Source organism: Acomys russatus, chromosome 29, assembly GCF_903995435.1.
Source record: "Acomys russatus chromosome 29, mAcoRus1.1, whole genome shotgun sequence".
Classification (NCBI taxonomy): Eukaryota; Metazoa; Chordata; class Mammalia; order Rodentia; family Muridae; genus Acomys; species Acomys russatus.
Window position 1 is genome coordinate 39,171,842 of NC_067165.1, and position 17,765 is coordinate 39,189,606.

At 49.0% G+C, this 17,765-nt stretch overlaps 1 protein-coding gene across 1 annotated transcript in view; it reads right to left on the reverse strand.

Annotated features, from left to right (window-relative positions):
• The window catches only part of Clcn6 (chloride voltage-gated channel 6), a 33,272-nt gene that overhangs the window by 10,831 nt on the left and 4,676 nt on the right, over positions 1-17,765 (reverse strand). The window contains exons 3-13 of the mRNA XM_051171791.1: positions 13,856-13,921; positions 13,421-13,486; positions 12,382-12,448; positions 8,785-8,891; positions 8,162-8,288; positions 5,571-5,638; positions 4,068-4,126; positions 3,054-3,186; positions 1,886-1,999; positions 1,468-1,634; positions 815-941 (exon numbers count right to left, since the gene is read on the reverse strand). Coding sequence (XP_051027748.1) covers positions 815-941; positions 1,468-1,634; positions 1,886-1,999; positions 3,054-3,186; positions 4,068-4,126; positions 5,571-5,638; positions 8,162-8,288; positions 8,785-8,891; positions 12,382-12,448; positions 13,421-13,486; positions 13,856-13,921 — 1,101 coding nt within the window. The remainder of the gene's footprint in view (positions 1-814; positions 942-1,467; positions 1,635-1,885; positions 2,000-3,053; positions 3,187-4,067; positions 4,127-5,570; positions 5,639-8,161; positions 8,289-8,784; positions 8,892-12,381; positions 12,449-13,420; positions 13,487-13,855; positions 13,922-17,765) is intronic.

Here is a 17,765-nt window from a genome sequence, read left to right on the forward strand (position 1 = left end):
AGATGGTCTTTTGTCTCATCTGATGCCACCCTCTGCCTGGGGGCCACACAAATAGGCTGCAGCAAGGGCCAAATGTGACCCCTGGCTATAGCTTGTAGACCTCTCATCTAAGACACCCTGGGGAGTCACAGACTGGAGACTCGGAAGAAGCAGCCACCAAGATGGCTCTAAGAGCTCTGAGTTCCTACACAGAAACAAGAAGGCAGAACTCAGGGAACGGCCAGCAGCTTCCACCTTGGAGACCAAGGCACATGCTGCCTCCCTGAGCATCAGAGTGGGTCAACACGCAGGCAGAGTGCGCTCCCATGGCCCCTAAGGTGGCAGAGGAGAAGTGCACAATGGAGCCCTATCAAGAGCAGCCCAGCACGAGCCAGGTGCTGGGAGGAGTGAGCACCACCCGTGAGTGACCTCATATCACAGAGGCGAGATGGCAGGTGCTGGAGCCCTGACCCAGTGTGTCCCTGCGGGCCTGAAGAGGGACAAATCCCAGCACTCGGGTGGCAGAGGCAGGTGGATCGTTGTGAGTTCGAGGCCAGCCTAGTCTACAAAGTGAGTCCAAGACAGCCAAGGCTACACAGAGAAACCCTGATCTTGGGGGGGGGGGGGACAAAAAAAAAGAAGAGGGACAAATGTAAATGGGGCCTAGAGAGGTGTGAACTGCCTGAGCTTCTGAGAACGTAAAGGATGGAGAGCAGCTGTGCACATCCTCAGGTAAAGGGCGACCGCATACTCAGCTCAGGGCAGGAAGCAGCATGGCTCGAAACAGACACACACTTCTGGATGGAGGGTAAAGACGCTAGTTTGCTAGGGTTACCTGGAGCTGGAACGAGCCATTACCGGTTTGACTCGCAGAGGACATCTGGCGGCATTCTCCTAACACCATGGAGGCTGCGAACACCACCACAGTGGTCACCAGGGACACCAAGAGGCTCTCTAAGACTCTGGAAAGCAGAGCACTGAGATTACAGCACAATCCAAACACGTTTAGGCTGGAGTAGCACAATCTCCACATCCATACCCTTCCCCCACAGGGCGAGCCCGGCAGCCCTGGGCAGAGTGCACACATCTAGACTTCACTCCAGACTTGCTGCATCAAGCTGGCTGCAATAAAGGGCAGGCAGCTGATAGAGGGAGCTGTTGCACACACATCTCTCTCTAAAGAGCTAAATGGTTTTCCTTGCTAAGTTCAGGCAAGGGCAGCTCATGACAGCTCTTCAGCAGGACTTGCTGACCCTCCTGACCTCTGGTCATGTGTGCTAGCAGCAGGTCAGCAGAGGATGGGCTACCCAGATACTCAGGTTATTAGCTTGGCGCCTGCTTCTCTGGCCTTTGTATGGCATCCTTATCAGCCTGTCCACGTGCTCAGTCTCAGAGGAGGAATTGCAGTGGGTGTGGGAAGCAGGGTCTGTTCCCGGGGCCATCTTCCTCGGGAGAGACGGCCTGCCCACAGGGGCTCACCGCAGATACCTGACGAGCTTAGGCTTCGGGTGCACGTTGCGCATGCGGCACTTTCCAAGCCTCTTGTTCAGGCAGTTGAATGCGGCTCCCAGGAGGCCCCCAATGACCCCCATCACGACGAAGAAACCCAAATCCATAGCTGTCCAGAGATGACATTTTTTATCAGAGTCAGAGCACTGAGGGAAGGGGAAAGAGAGGGAGAGAGAAAAACCAGAGTGGCCATGAGAGCAGGAAGGGAGAGAAACAGAGACAGGAACAAGAGCAGGAGGCCTGCCTTCCCTGCTGAGGGCCCAGGCACACTGCTGACAGAAGCAGGTATGTGCAGGAGCAATGGCCATTCCAGAGGCCACCTACCCCTCTGGACTTTGACTTATGAGCAAGTTTTATGGGTAAAGTGAAATGTCCTGGGAGGAAGGACAAGGCATACCTTAAATTCTCCGAAGTTCAGCAACCCAGGCAACTGGAAGGAGCCCCAACTTCCAAACTGAATCCCAGAACGGAAGAAGTTGAGGGTGAAGGTAGCAGACATGGAACAGAAGAGCTAGAGACAGGTAACCAAGCATGAGGCCACTGGTGACGTCGCCTCTGCTGGACACTCTCCCTTACTTTTTTTTTTTTTTTTTTTTTTTTTTTTTCGAGACAGGGTTTCTCTGTGTAGCCTTGGTTGTCCTGGACTCACTTTGTAGACCAGGCTGGCCTCGAACTCACAGCGATCCTCCTGCCTCTGCCTCCCGAGTGCTGGGATTAAAGGCGTGCGCCACCACGCCCGGCTTCTCCCTTACTTTTATTTATCTATTCATTCACTTATGTATTTACTTGGTGCATATGTGGGGTCAAAGCAGAACTTTTGAGAGTCAGTTCCCTCCTTCTACCATCCCAGTATCAAGGGATCCGCTTGGGTCTGGAATGGCATCAAGTGCCTTCACCCCCGAGGCACCATGCCAGCCACAGTCCCTTTAAGGCTCACCACTCCACTAGGTGTGGGGCACAGGCACTCAGGGGCAGAGGCAGGTAGATCTATGTGAGTTTGAAGCTAACCTTGTCTACAGAGTGAGATCCTGTCTCAAAACCAAAACAATACAACAATAAAAACAAACAAAGAAAGAACAAAAAACCCATGGCTACTGAAGAGACCTTCGGAAGTGGCTAGGTTCAGGGCCTCCCTTGGGAACGCAGCTGAAAGCAGGCTCTGAGCCAGGGTTGCTCTACAGTCCTCTGTGAGTGCCTGATGTGGGAGCTCCCTGTGGAGCAGGCCCTGTGCCCAACAGGAAGGAGAACAACAGAAGACATTCCAAGTCACAATCCTGTCATTCCTCCCTCCCAATAGGGACTTCACAAAGACAAAACAGCAGCTGTTTGGCATGGGTGTACAGCTGGGTGCCATGGGAGTGGGGGGTACAACGAGGGTGCCACAGGAGTGGCTCACAGAAGAGCACAGAAGCCCACTGTTTGGAGGCTATGACTGCCATGACAGGGACATTCCATGGAGTCAGTCTGCCAGCTCCAACAAAAGGACAGTTACATTTTTCAAGGGATGTTTGGTGCATTCTGCACTTGCGCTTGGGTCTAACAGGTGGCTTCCACAGTCTCCTTACCACTTTCCACGTGAGCCTCTGGTTCCAGAAGGATGAGCCCTCCTCCAGACTGAACAAGGTACCCCCTATAGGGGCCCCAAAAGCTGCAGCAACTCCAGCAGCCGCCCCCGCTGATACAAAGTCTCGCTTGTCCCTGAGAAGAGGATGGGAAGGGGAGAGAGAGCATCTGTTTATTCAAGAAAGAGCCTTCAGACTGAAAAGCCAGCTTCTCACTTCTCTACCCATGAACCTTCTCCCTCACAGCCCAGGAGTGTCAGGATCACAACAGAGCAGGGTCCTGGACAGTCAGCAGGCTGCCTCTGAGCCCCACACACTCCCCACACGCTTGGGTCCTGGACAGTCAGCAGGCTGCCTCTGAGCACCACACACTCCTCACACGCTTGAGTTTCAATGTCATATATTCTCCAGTGTGCTCAAGGCCATCACCCTGAGGCACTGTGGAAGGTGGAGGACTCTGAGAGTGCAGCCTACCGAGAGCTGTTAGGCCATCTGGAGTAGACTCATAAAGAGGGTGCTAGGACCCAACCCAAGCCACAAGGTGAAGGAAGGGCACTAAAACTTTCAAAACCGAGAGGGAGAACACACCTCTGCTTTTCAGCTGCCCATCCCAGGTGCCTGTTACTATAACAAAAGCCAATGCACTGTACCCCACTCCCTCAGGGTAACAGCTCTTCATCTGAGAACAGGAGCTCCCTGACCTGATACAAATGCAGAGTGGCAGCCAGCAGCCGAGAGGGCTGCAGGACCAAAGCCACAAACCCACAGGGCTAGAGAGTCCTGGGTACCTTTCCCTGGCTGGGCTTTCGGTTCGGGACCATCATTACTGCCTAAAATGGTTCATATGACAGACAAGTGACAGACAAGTAGAAACAAAAGTCAGGGTAAGAGCTTGGTCCTCTTGCTTCTCACTGTGAGGAGAAAGCACAGCGGGCCCCTTCTCCTGACAGCCAGGGGTCACGAGAAGCCAGGCTGATGCACAGTGCCGCTATGCTGTGCCTCCCAATGCTCCCATACCTGTCGCTGCGGAAGTAGGGGAAGTTAAACTGGATCTTCCGTAAGGAGATGCTCTGAAACTGAAATGGGGAAAGCAAAGTCAGAGAGGCCATGAGGGCGGGACCTCAAGCATCCTGCACAGCAAGAGGGAAAACAACAAAGTCACCTAAGGTTCACCCTGTGCAGTGTCAACAAGTCAGGAGCAGGAGAACAGCAGTAGATATGCTGCGTATGATGGCACTAGCTCTTTCAGGGGACGTCCCTGGCACCCTAAATTCTCACACAGGGCCTCCACCATGCTGGCCTCTTTCCACTTCCAGGCTCATTTCTGGGAGACAGCAAGCAAGACAAGCCGATGGGCCTGGAGCAAAGAGCCTTCATTCTTCACCCCACAACTCACACTCCAGGTAAGTCCCCTCACTCAGAGCAAGGAGGACTAAGGTCCACAAGCGGATGTTCTCAAGGAAACAAGGCTTCTCCAACGGAAGCCCAGGTGTCTAGAAGCACTTAAGAGAGCATCAGATCACATTATAGATGGTTGTGAGCCACCATGTGGTTGCTGGGAATTGAACTCAGGACTTCTGGATGAGCAGTCAGTGCTCTTACCCTCTGAGCTATCTCTCCAGCCTAGCAGGAGAATTTTGAGTTCAAACACAGTCTAAATATATACTAAGACCTTATCCTAACCAATCAAGCAATAAAACCTAACACTGAAAAAACAACACAAAACAAACAAACAAAAACAACACCCTAATACTAATTGATTGACTGATTGACTGAGACAGGGTTTCTCTGTGTAATAGCCCCGGCTGTCCTGGAACTCGCTCTGTAGACCAGACTGGCCTCGAACTCACAAAAGATCCGCCTGACTCTGCCTCTGCCTCCCAAGTGCTGGGATTAAAGGCATGTGCTACCACTGCCTGGCTGAAACCTAAAAAGATTTGGGGGGCGGGGGCATGAGTTTCAAGACAGGGTTTCTCTGTGTAGCCTTGGCAGTCCTACGCTCATTTTGTAGACCAGGTTGGTCTTGAACTCACAAAAGATCCGCCTGCTTCTGCCTCCCCAGTGCTGGGATTAAAGGCGTGCGCCACCACGCCCAGCCTGAAACCTAATTTTTAAAATGGGATATCGAGTCAGGAGCTAGGCCTTGGCCCGGTCATCTATGTTCAGGTGACACCTGCCTGGCCCAGTGACTGTTGCCATCAGCTACTGTGGAATGATCAGGGGTGGGCCTGAGACTGCATCACCAACTCTTCCAGACGTGTGGCGCTCGACTGCAGGTGCTAGCCCTGCAGCCACACTGCTATCAGCTTTCTCTGCGTCTGGGCCTGCTCCCAGGACCCTGCCTTGCTGTACTTTGAGAAACAAGAATGGCATGCTTCCCTGGGACAGACCACAGTTTTCACCTCAACTCCAAAAGGTTCCGAAATTGCATCAGGGAGTTCACAAAGGAGTTTTCCAGATCTGCTGGGCCTACCCAGGAGGTACATTCTGAGGGATATATCCTGGCTCAGCAACCCTTACCTGAGGGAGGCCAGCTCCTACCACGGCACCACTGTGGATCATGGGGCCTTCTTTCCCCACAAAGAGCCCTGGGAATGGAGAGAAAGAAAGAGGCACAGTCAGTAAAGGGCCTCTCAGCAACTAGAAAATGCAGGCAAGCATAAGACAAAAACTGAGCCAGGGCCAGGGAGAAAGCTCAGTCAGTACAGTACTTCCTGAAAAATATAAGGACCCAAGACCCATCCTTACCCCCAACACAGAAAACCCAGAGCAACAGCATGCACCATCATCTAGCACTGGGGGACTGGAGGTCCCTGGGGCTACCTGGCCAGCCAGCCTAGCTTAACTGCCAAGTTCCAGGCCAGTGAGAGAGCCATCTCAAAAAACAATATGCGTAACTCCTAAAGAGTGACATTTAATCTGGTAGTGCTGGTGCACACCTTTAATCCCAACATTTGGATCAAAGAAGCAGGCCGACTTCTGAGTTTGAGTGCAGCCTGGTCTACAGAGTGAGTTCCAGAACTCACAGAGCCGGGGCTACACGGAGAAACCCTGTCTTGAAAAAACCAAAACCAACCAAATGAAAAAAAAGAGTGACAAAAAAAAAAAAAAAAAAAAAAAAGAAAGAAAAAAAGAGTGACATTTAAGGTTGCTGTGTGGTTTCCTCCATGTCCTAGCTGCATCACAGACACACACACACACCATAGAGAGAGAGAGAGAGAGAGAGAGAGAGAGACACACACACACCAAGCTCACTTGCTACATACAGTTCTTATTTTCAAATTTCAGTGCCAAGAAGCCACAGCCTATGGGTCACAAGCACCCTGCCTGTTTTTGTGTAGCTTGAGAACAAAGGTTTACTCCCTTTCTTATTTATTGAAGGTGCTAGGAATCAGGCCCAGAGCCTTGTATACCCTGGGCAGGTGTTCTACCACTTGTTATTTCATTTATTATGTATACAGTGCTCTGCCTGCATGTACACCTGCAGGCCAGAAGAGGGCATCAGATCACATTATAGATGGTTGTGAGCCACCATGTGGCTGCTGGGAATTGAACTCAGGACCTCTGGAGGAGCAGTCAGTGCCCTTAACCTCTGAGCCATCTTTCCAGCCCTTATCTGTTTATTTTTGACTTTTGGGGCAACATCTTACTATGTAACCATGGCTGGACTGAAACTTACTATGTAAAAGCAGGTTGAGCTAAAACCTGAAGCTAGCCTGATGCCTTTGCCCCAGGAGTGCTAAGACTATAGTTACGTGCCACTACATGGCATGGTTTAGTTTCATTTTGAGATAGGATCTCACTAAATTACCAACACTGGCCTTGAACTCACTCTGTACCCTAGGCAAGCCTTGAACTTGAAATCTTCCTGCCTTAACCTCTCAAGGATTACAATGCTGGGTGTGATGGCACACGTCTCTAATCCCACTTGGGAAGCAGAAGCAGGCAGATCAATGTGAGTTCAAGGCCCACCTGGTCTACAAAGCCAGAACAGCCAAGGCTACACAGAGAAACCTTGTCTCGGGGAAAAAAAATTTCAAAAAGAAGGATTACAACACTGTGCCACTAGATCCAGTATTTTACTTTCTTCCCCTTCCCCTTCTCCTCCATTTCACTTCCTTTCCTCTTTCTTTTTTCCTTTTCCTGAGACAGGTTCTATGTAGCCCAAGCTGGCCTTGAACTTTATAGCCAAAGCTGTCTCCAACCCTGTGAGCCTACACTATATAAGACTCCCAAAAGCTGGGATATTTTATTTATTTCATTTTTTATTTTTATTTTTTGGTTTTCCAAGACAGGGTTTCTCTGTGTAGCCTTGGCTGTTCTGGACTCGCTTTGTAGACCAGGCTGGCCTCGAACTCACAGCGACCTGCCTCCCTCTGCCTCCCGAGTGCTGGGATTAAAGGTGTGCGCCACCACGCCCGGCCTGATCATTCTTCTTCAAGACAGAAATGGCGCCATCACTGGATATCACAGAATGACAACGCACTAACAGTCCATATTTGAAAGCTCACAGACAAGTCAGCTGGGCTATAGAATGAGGCACTATCTCAGGAGTGAAAGGAGAGAGAAGGAGGAGAGGGAGGAGAGAGAGGAGAGAGAGGGAGAGAGGAAGGAGTGGAGAGGGAAAAAGGAAAGGAGAAAGGTAAGGCAAGGACCAAAGGAAACAAAATTGTGTGGACAAGAACCGTGCTGTGGTTTGAATCTCGGCTTCCCCCAACAGGCTCCTGTTTTAAATCCTAGGCACCCAGTGTGTACTGCTGTTTTGAAGGCTACGGAACCTTAGGAGGCAGGGCCTGGCTGGTCAAAGCAGCTAACTTCCAGGTGGCCCTTCGAAGGTTCTAGCTTAGCCCTGGTTCCTGCTTCTTGATGCCCACAACACAGGCCCTCCATCATGAAGTGTCCTCGTCTTTCAGTTTTGTTGAACTGAAATCCTTCTGAAACTATGAGTGAAAACAACCCCTCCTCCTTTGAGTTGCTTCTGTTATGTGTTCTGTCAGAGACAAGGAGCTGACAAGAAGTACAGTTACCAGTGGAGCAGCCACAGTCCAAATCTACTCAACACCCAGGATGCCTTCAGCACCCCAATGGATGAGTAGAATTCCTCTCCTCACCTCCAGCCACACTGAACAGCACCCCAAAAACTTTGCACAGCAGGGTCCGGAGCCGGACAATTCCTGGCACCTTCACACCATTCAGATAGCACTTGATCTCGGGGATTCCAGAACCTGCTGCTACTGGCTGTGGGGAAGGAAACACATAAAGACATTAAAAACCCACTCTGCAGCTTATACTCTACAAGCCAGAAACAAGCTAAGCAGGGTCATGCTGAGGCAGCATTCTAACAAGCCCTCACGGCATGGGGGACTTGCAACATCAACGCAGAGTCACCTTCCCCGGATTCTGACCAACACACACGGTAAACTGCTTGCTCTCTAGGCAATTCCAAGGTGTTGAGGAGGAGGAAAAGCACCTTTCCCACCCACACACTCCTCATTAATCTCACCACACGTCCTAGGCTTTGCTTCTAGACAGATCTCAAGTAAAAATAGGATTCCTGCAGTAACCCTCTGCAGGAGGCAGAGGCAGGCGGACCTCTGTGAGTTCCAGGACAGCCAGGGCTACACAGAGAAACCTGGCTCAAAACAAAACAAGAAAAAAACAAAAACACACACACAAAAGAAAAACATAAGCATACAAAAGTAAAACGTTGCAGACAATTTCCAAACCACCTTACCTCTATCAAGACAAGAAGGCTTGCCAGGAAGACAAAGGTCAAGTTAAAACCCAGGAGTTCAAGGAGAGACAGAGCAAGGCAGCCTTTCTGACTGCATTCCTCCACCGCTACAGAAGCTGAGTCAAGGAAAAAGCTCTCAGCCATGTGTCCGTCATCACTTGAAATGGGACAGCCACGGTGGCTGCTCAGCTGCTCAGTGCAGCTCTCCTTGTGTTCCACGTACTTCTTCTTCTTCTTTTTTTTTTTTTTGGTTTTCCGAGACAGGGTTTCTTTGTGCAGCCTGGCTGTCATGTACTCTTTGTAGATCAGACCCGCCTGCCTCTGCCTCCTGAGTGCTGGGATTAAAGGCATGCACCACCATGCCCGGCCACATACAACATCTTATAATTTTTATTTTTGGGGGTTTTGTTTGTTTTTGTTAGTTTGTTTCAAGACAGGGTTTCTCTGTGTAGCCTTGGCTGTCCCGGAACTCTGTAGACCAGGCAGGCCTCAAATTCAGATATTCGCTTGCCTCTGACTCACAAGTGCTAAGATTAATTTAAAGGTGTAGGTTACTACCACCTGGCTACAGGCGACATCTTTTAAGCATTGTGTGTGTGTGTGTGTGTGTGTGTGTGTGTGTATGTGAAAATAGGTGTATATGTACTTGTGTGCAGGTGCCTGATGGGGCCAGAAGGAGGTGTGGGATCTAAAGGCCACATCTGAGAAGGAAATTAAAAGCCATATACAAAGGAATGAGCACATGCCTGTTTCTTGCCAGAGCTTTCCAGCCTTTCCCTGTCTTCCTCTGAGACGTCCTTGAGTAGTTTGACTTTGTTCAGATATCGGTATTCTTTCTAGAAGTGTGGAGATGAACTGAGTTGCAGGTGGTTGTGAGTTTGTGGGTGCTGAGAACAAAACTCTGGTCCTCTGGAAGAGTAGCATGTGTTCTCACTACTGAGTCATCTTCCCAGCCCCTAAAACTGCTTCAGCTGGGTGTGGCAGGGCAAACTTTAATCCAAGGTCAGCCTGGCCTATGTAGGCTCATTCCAGGCCAGTCAGGCCTATATGAGACCCTGACTTAAAACAAACCAACAAAAAGAGCCACTTAGGGACTGGCCAGACAGCTCCATGAGTAAAGGTGCTTGCTATGCCTGACAGCCTGAGTTTGATCCCTGAGACTCACATAGTGAAAGGAGGTGACAAGTTGTCCTCTGACCTCCACACACACTGCAGCAGGTGCACCGCAACCCCCTGCACAAAATAAATAAGTTAAAAAGGAGCCACTTTAAGATTACAGAATTCCTCACCCCAAACATTACAAAAAGTGACTAACTGCTCCCGAAGCCCAGCTTGAAAAACCGCTACAATATGCCCTATGTGCCATCAGCTACCACTAAAAATAAACCATCCCTCTCAAAGCTTCCTTTTCCTCCCTCCCACTGAGGGCGCCACTAACCTGAAACTACTGTGCCCCATTTACTGTGTACCCTGTGCCCCTGCAGTTCTCTGCTGTATCATCCCACAGTATCTCTCAGAGCCACGCTGCCTGAGAACTAACCATGTTGATACACACAGCTGTGGCTTATTTACTTAAACTTCCGCATACAATTATAGCGTATAAACAAACCATAATTTCTCCCATTCCCTCATTTGGTGAGTCAAGCTTCTGCTGTCATAAGCTGTCACGAAAGCTGCCTTTAATGTATCTAAAGGCCACATCTGAGAAGGAACTTTTTTTTTTCCGAGACAGGGTTTCTCTGTGTAGCCTTGGCCATCCTGGACTCACTTTGTAGACCAGGCTGGCCTCGAACTCACAGCGATCCGCCTGCCTCTGCATCCTGAGTGCTGGGATTAAAGGCGTGCGCCACCACGCCCGGCCTGAGAAGGAACTTAAAAGCCATATACAAAGGAATGAGCACATTCCTGTTTCTTGCCAGAGCTTTCCAGCCTTTCCTTATCTTCCTGAGACATCCTTGAGTAGCTTGACTTTGTTCAGATAAGATATCAGTATTCTTTCTACAAGTGTGGAGATGAATTGTCTGTCTGTCTGTCTTGTTTGGTACCGGGACTGAAAAGGCCTTGTATACGCCACACAAGTGCTCTAGCATCGCGCTACACCTCAGCCCTGCTATGCTTTTCATTTTGAGATATGGTCTACATTGCCCAGGCTGGCCTGGCACTCACTCTGTAGCCTAGGCTGGCCTTGACTTTGCACATCTCCTGCCTCAGCCTTCCTAGTAGCTGAGATTACTATGAGCACAAAGAGACCTAGATTTTGTTTCTCAAACGCAGGGAAACCTATTCAAGCTGTGAACTCGTGTTTCCCTTTATTTATAGCGTTTTCTTGTTGTTTGGGTTTCTATTTGTCTTCATAAATGGAGTGTTTACTTTAATGTGGTCACGCTTTAAGATCAAGGACTAAGGTGAGTATCTTTGCCTCCAACCTATGCCTCTGGAGTTTTGAGAACTTATACAGTACCTCTGCCATATTCAGTCTCTTGTTTTGCTCTTTTATATCTTCAACCGAAAGCCTGGAGAGGTGGTGCAGACCTGTAACCTCAGCACCTGGGATGCTGAGGCAGGTGTATCAGAAGTTTTGAGTCCAGGCTCATGGAACCCTGTTTCAAAACCACAACTAAAATCCAAAGTGACACTGCCCTCCACCCATCTGGAAGTTAGCTTTGTGAGTAGGTATCTGCAATGTTCCATGTGGACAGTGATGGCCAATGCCTGTCGTCTTTCACTGAACAATCCATGTCTTCCTCACTGACTGTTACCACAACTGTCAGTCACCACATTTCAACAAGTGCAGGCTGAGTTCTGTTTCTATAGCTGGCATTCCTTTTTTCTTTTTCTTTTTTTTTGAGGGGGGCGGGGTTGAGACAGAGTCTCTCTGTGTAGCCTTGGCTGTCCTGGACTTGCTCTGTAGACCAGGCTGGCCTCGAACTTATAGCGATCCACCTGCCTCTGCCTCCCGAGTGCTGGGATTAAAGGCGTGCACCACCACACCCGGCTGTAGCTGGCGTTCTTGTACCAACAGGACACATGTGCAAGAGCCAGCATCTTAGTTTTGTTGTCCTAACATTACCGGACCCTTCTGCCTGCTTTTTACTCAAACTAACGCAATGACTCCGGCTCTTTATTCTTTCATACTGCTGTAAAAAGAGCAGCGCTGAGTTCTGTGGGAATCCAAGGGAATTCTGATCAGAACCCTGACTGCATACATGGCTGTAGAGCAAAGACTTCTCTGGGCATTCATGCCTTTTCCACCCTCAGCATCAGCATCCCAGTTAAAGTCTGCCTTCCCTAGGCTGGGTGTGGTGGTGCAGACCTTTAACCCCAGCACCTGAGATGCAGAGGCAGGTGGATTTCTGTGAGTCTGAGGTCAACCTGGTCTAAATAAAGAGTTCCAGGACAGCCAAGGCTAGTTAATGAGACTCTGTGTCAAAAAAGAGAAAAAAAGGTCTTACTTTCCTGTCCTTCAGTGACGATTTAAAACCTGTTGCCTAAATGGCTAACAAGCATCCTTTCAGATACATTTACTCTTTGAATTCTCAACAGGAAAGGACTGCAAGAACCCGAGGGCCTGAGACAATGGAGGTCTACAAAGGATACATGTCTGAACCACTCCGAACTTGAGTCGGGTGAAGAGTCGCACGGAAAAGTCCACCAACAGACCCACCTGCAAAGCACGAGAGACCAGTCACACAGCTTCCTGTCCAGGTGCCGCACAGGCCATCCCGAGAAGCCCACCTTCCCTCGCACTCCCAGCGGTTGCTCGTGGTACCAGGAGCAGCGGGGGAATGAAGGCTCTGCTGCCCCAGACTGTCCCCACTGCATCACCAAAGAGAAGAGGAAGTGAGGCCATAAAGGCAGAAGGAGCAGAACAGATGCAGAGTCTTAGTCAGAAAGGCACAACTGGGTCACGTGGAAGCCACTCAGCAATTCCCAAAGGAGGACTAAAGAGAATGGCCACAGTGTGGTCCGTGGCAGCTTGGGACGCTGCTCTGAGGGAAATTTATGTGGGCACAGTGGCCTCTGTGTTGGGGACTAGCCCTTTTTATTTGCTCACGCATTACTGACTGGGAACCACTCTATCAGTTGCTGGCCACCTGAAAATGTCTACACTACTGCTCCACTGCAGAGTTTAAGGGAGGCCCAGGAAGCCGCCTCGTGTTGGGGAGTGAGGACCAAAGAGAGGTGTCATCGTCTCTGGTGATGTGCCCAGCCTCCCTTATCTGTGATCCATCTATGAACCTGGGGAGTCCAGGAGCCCTGTTCATCCTGGCACTTCATCCACCACTGCCAACTCAGTGTGAGCAGCTCAGTGTGACCTCAGCATCCACTGGGCTCTATCTACTGTGTGTTACCTGCCCCCAGAAACAAGGACTGCCTCACTATCAGAGACGACAAGCAAGCCTTGAGTGCTAGAGGGGTCAGCGCCTGTGGTTCACTTTTGCAATACAAAGTAAATGCAAAATGCGAAAAACCAGGCCAGGATAATTAATTTCCAAAAGAAAAAAGAAAAGGCAGTCTTAAGCAGAGTGACAACTATGCCAATGCTACAAATGCTACAGCAACAAACAGGGTCTTCCCCCAGGCAAGGCTTCCCCGACCCATCCGGCTTGCCATCTCCCCGGCTTCCACTACTCACCAGCCCAGTGCAGACGCCAATGGCGAACACCACCATCCACTTCACTGCCTCGTATCTTCGCCCTTTCTGTTCACAGGGGAAAAGAAGGGGTCCATTTGTGACAGGGAAAGAATGCATCTTGGCTAACCGGCTCTGGACTAAATCTATAGAGACAGCAAGCATGGTGAGGAGGGGCAGCCTCAGAGGCCCCACAATGGCACTGAGGAGCCCTACGGGGCTGAGCTGGGTATACTGACTGGCAGGAGGAAAACTAGAGGTTTTTGTGTGTTTGGGTGGGACTTGCAAACGTGTGTGTGTATGTGTGCGTGTGCACGTGCGCGTGTGCGTGCGTGTCAGAGCTCCTTTCACCACTGGGACTCTGGGGATCATGTTCAGGTTGCCATGCCTGGAAGCAAGCTCCTTTTCCTGCTGAGACACCTCAGAAGCTGGGCTCACCTTATTATCCATGGTCTCCAACACTTCCAGGTATGGGTCATTGATGCAGCGGTCATAGTCCAGACTCTGAAAGGACATTGATGGCACGGTGATGGCACACATAAGGGATCATGGCAGAACCTAACCCAAGCAAAGCTATAGTTTCCTCCTGCTCAGCAGGAAGTGGGCACTGGCAGTGCCACGGAGAACCTGGAGCAAATGCAGACTCCCACCCTGTGGCCGGTGGCTTAAGAACCTGTGCATGAGGGGGCTGGAGAGATGGCTCAGAGGCTAAGAGCCCTGATTGTTCTGCTGTTCTTCCAAAGGTCCTGAGTTCAATTCCCAACAACCCACAGTGGCTCACAACCATCTATAATGTGATCTAATGCCCTCTTCTGGCCTTTGAGCACTGTATACATAATAAATAAAATCTTTAAAAAAAAAAAAAAAGAACCTGTGCATGAATAGTGAGACCCAGCAGCACTGCTTCTGAGAAGCCTCAGGCTCAGGAGAAAGCTTTCAGTTGTAAATTTTTAGAGCCAGGGAAGTAACGCTCAGGGGTAGGGTAGCGTACCTGAGGGCATGTGTCCCATCCCAGCACTGAGAAAAAGAAAAAGATAGCATTCCCTGTTTCTACATAACAGTTAAAGACCTTCGGTTATCACCAGGCTTACTCAATGTATTCCCTTACATGTGAACAAACCTTCAATTAACCAGAACCAAGCTAACTCAGATCAACTAATTGTAAAATTCTCTTCATAGGTGGCCTCGTGAAAACGAGGCTGGTCACAAGGCAGACCCAGATGGGCTCTATTTTTAAAAGCAACTTCTCATGTCTGTAAAAGAGGCACAGATTGAGCCCAGTTCATCCAGTTTCTGCACCTGAGGCAGCATCCTTTCAGCCAGGTTCCAGAAATCACAGAGACCCTGCAGGCTGAGTGCAGGTGCAGGTCAAAAGAAATCATCTAATTTCTAGGGCTTGTGAGGGAAGGTCCAGCCTGGGTCTCCCCTCCCCATAACCAGCTCCACCGCCATGTCAGCTAAAAAGCAAGCTGGACATTGGCCTGTGGCCTTATTCCGAGGCATGAGTTTAAAGTCAGCCAGATATAAGTGTGATATGTGACAATTTAATCCATCCATGACTGCTGGGAGCAGGTCCAAATTCCTTTCTTATAAGAGTCCTGGAGTAACAACACATGACTGGTAAATCAACTATCATGCATCTCAACACAAGACTAGGTAGCAATCAAACCATTATAGCAAACTTTTTATCACCAGATATGGGAAACGTTCAGCTTCATTAAGAGAGGGAAAAAGCAAAGTGTAGGGGCTAGGGAGTTAGTCAGGAGTGAGCAGTTAGGAGTCCTTGTGCTCTTGCAGAGGACCTGAGTTCAACTCCCAGCGCCACCAGGTACTCACAACAGCCTCACCTGGCAGTACGCTCATGTACACAAGTCCATACTTAACACACATAAACACAACTTTTATTTTTGTGTGTATGCATGTGTGTTTTGCCTGCATGTATGTACGTATATCATGCATGAGCCTGTTGCCTATGGAAGTCAGAAGACTGCTCGATCCCCTCGAACTCAAGTTTCAGATGGTTGTGAACCACGAGGGTGCTAAACTCTTGTGCTCTGTAAAAGCAACAAGTGCTGTTAACCACTGAGCCATCTCTCCAGCTCTATATGTGTAAAATAATAATAATAATAATATTAATATTAATAAAATAATAATAATAATAATAATTATTATTATTATTATTATTATTATTATTATTATTATTATTATTATTATAAAATTCTTCCACCACGCCTGGCTAAAAAAAACTCTTAAAGCAAGCCTCAAGCCAGGTATGGTGGCGCACCTTTTCTTCTAGCACTTGGGAACTTGGGAGACAGAGGCAGGCCTCTGAGTTGAAGGCCAGTCTGGTCTACATTGTGAGTTCCAGGCCAGATGGAGCTGGGAGACACTCTCAAAACAAAAAACAAAACAAAACAAAAAAAGCAAGATGCAAAATAATATGTATAATTAAGGGTCAGGGATGTAGCCTAGAGGTTATCACCACAAAAAAAATCTAAAATGTATACCACAATCTTACTTTGATTTAGCAGAATTAGCCATCTGTAATGGGAAAACACCTGAAAGCGCTATTTTGAATGTTTGCAGCTGGGTACAGAAATTCTCTTTTGGTGTGTTCTCTCTCTCTCTCTCTCTCTCTCTCTCTCTCTCTCTCTCTCTCTCTCTCTCGTTTGTTTTGTTTTTGTTGTTGTATTTTCTTTAAAAAAAAAAAAGACTTATTTATTATGTATACAGTATGTATCAGATCACATTATAGATGGTTGTGAGCCACCATGTGGTTGCTGGGAACTGAACTCAGGACCTCTGGAAGAGCAGTCAGTGCTCTTAACCCCTGAGCCATCTCTCCAGGCCTTGTCGTTGTATTTTCAAGACAGGGTTTCTCTGTGTAGCCCTGGCTGTCCTAGACTCACTTTGCAGACCAGGCTGGCCTCAAACTCACAGCGATCCGCCTGCCTCTGCCTCTGGAGTGCTGGGATTAAAGGGGTGCGCCACCATGCATGGCTGTTTTTCTTTTTTGTTTTTTCCTCTCTTAAGACAGGGTCTCAGGGCTGGAGAGATGACTTAAGAATACAGTTTGCTCTTCCAAAGGATGCAGGTTGAATTCCCACACCCACATGGCAGCTAACAACTATCTGTAACTCCAAGACCTGACACTCTTAAACCAACACACATATATTCAAATTAAAAAAAAAAAAAAAAAAAAAAGACCGGGTTTCATGCAAACCAGGCTGGCCTCAGATTTACTATGTAGCCAATGATGACCCTGACTGTGCTCCTCCTGCCTCTATCTCGAGAGAACTGGGATCCCAGGTGTGCACAATCATCTCAGCTTATGCAGTGCTGGGGATGGAGTCCAGGACTTCACCTGTGCTACTCAGTCACTCTATCATGCACTTCTATTACCTGAGAACCAACTCCTTCAGCCCTTGCCTCTCCAGAGTGTGAAGAACGCCCAGTATGCTAGCACAATGACTGGATGAAAGCTGCGCCCCTAAAGAGGTCAGGATGTGGTTGGCCACTGCAGAGGCCAAGACATGATTAGAAAGCTCAACTTGTATCCAGGCATACAGCTGTACACAGCACTCAGAAGGATCTTGAGGCAGCCTGGGCTACAGAGCAAGACCCAGGCAATCTTTCGTTTAGCGTTCTATTTTTCTCCCTATCCCTCCTTGTTCCTTTGTTGTGCTGGGATCAAATCCAGGACCTTGCACATGCTAGAAAAGTGTTCTACTGAGACATATTCCCAGGCCCTGTGAAGCTGTGTCTCAAACAGAAAAAGGGAAGTAGGAGAGAAAACTTATTTGTAACTTCTGACGTCTGAGGAGAAGAGGGGCCAAAGGCTAAGCTGCTCACCAATGGCCAAGGATGCAATCAGTCACACCTATGTAATAAAGTAATAAAGCCTGTAAGAGGCTGGGGTCTGAGGCCGGGTGTGGTGGCACACACCTTTAATCCCAGTACTCAGGGAGGCAGAGGCAGGTGGATCGCTGTGAGTTTGAGGTCAGCCTGGTCTACAAAGCAAGTCCAGGACAGCCAAGGCTAACACTGAGAGACCCTGACTTAAAAAAAAAAAAAAAAAAAAAAAGCAGCAGCAGCTGGGGGCTGAGTTTTGAGGGCTTCCAGACTGCTGAACACTAGGACAGCATGTGTTGGGGATTAGCCTGCTGCTCTGTATATTCAGATGCTAAACACTGGCCCCCAAGATCTGGCTGCTATCCAGATCACATACACCAAATAATGTGTAAACTTTGATCCCCACTACTCTATGGTTAAAAGAAAGAAAGGCTGGAGAATGTGGCTAGGCTGAATAGAAGTAGGCGGAGCCTCGGCTCAGGCTGGGGGTCTGAGG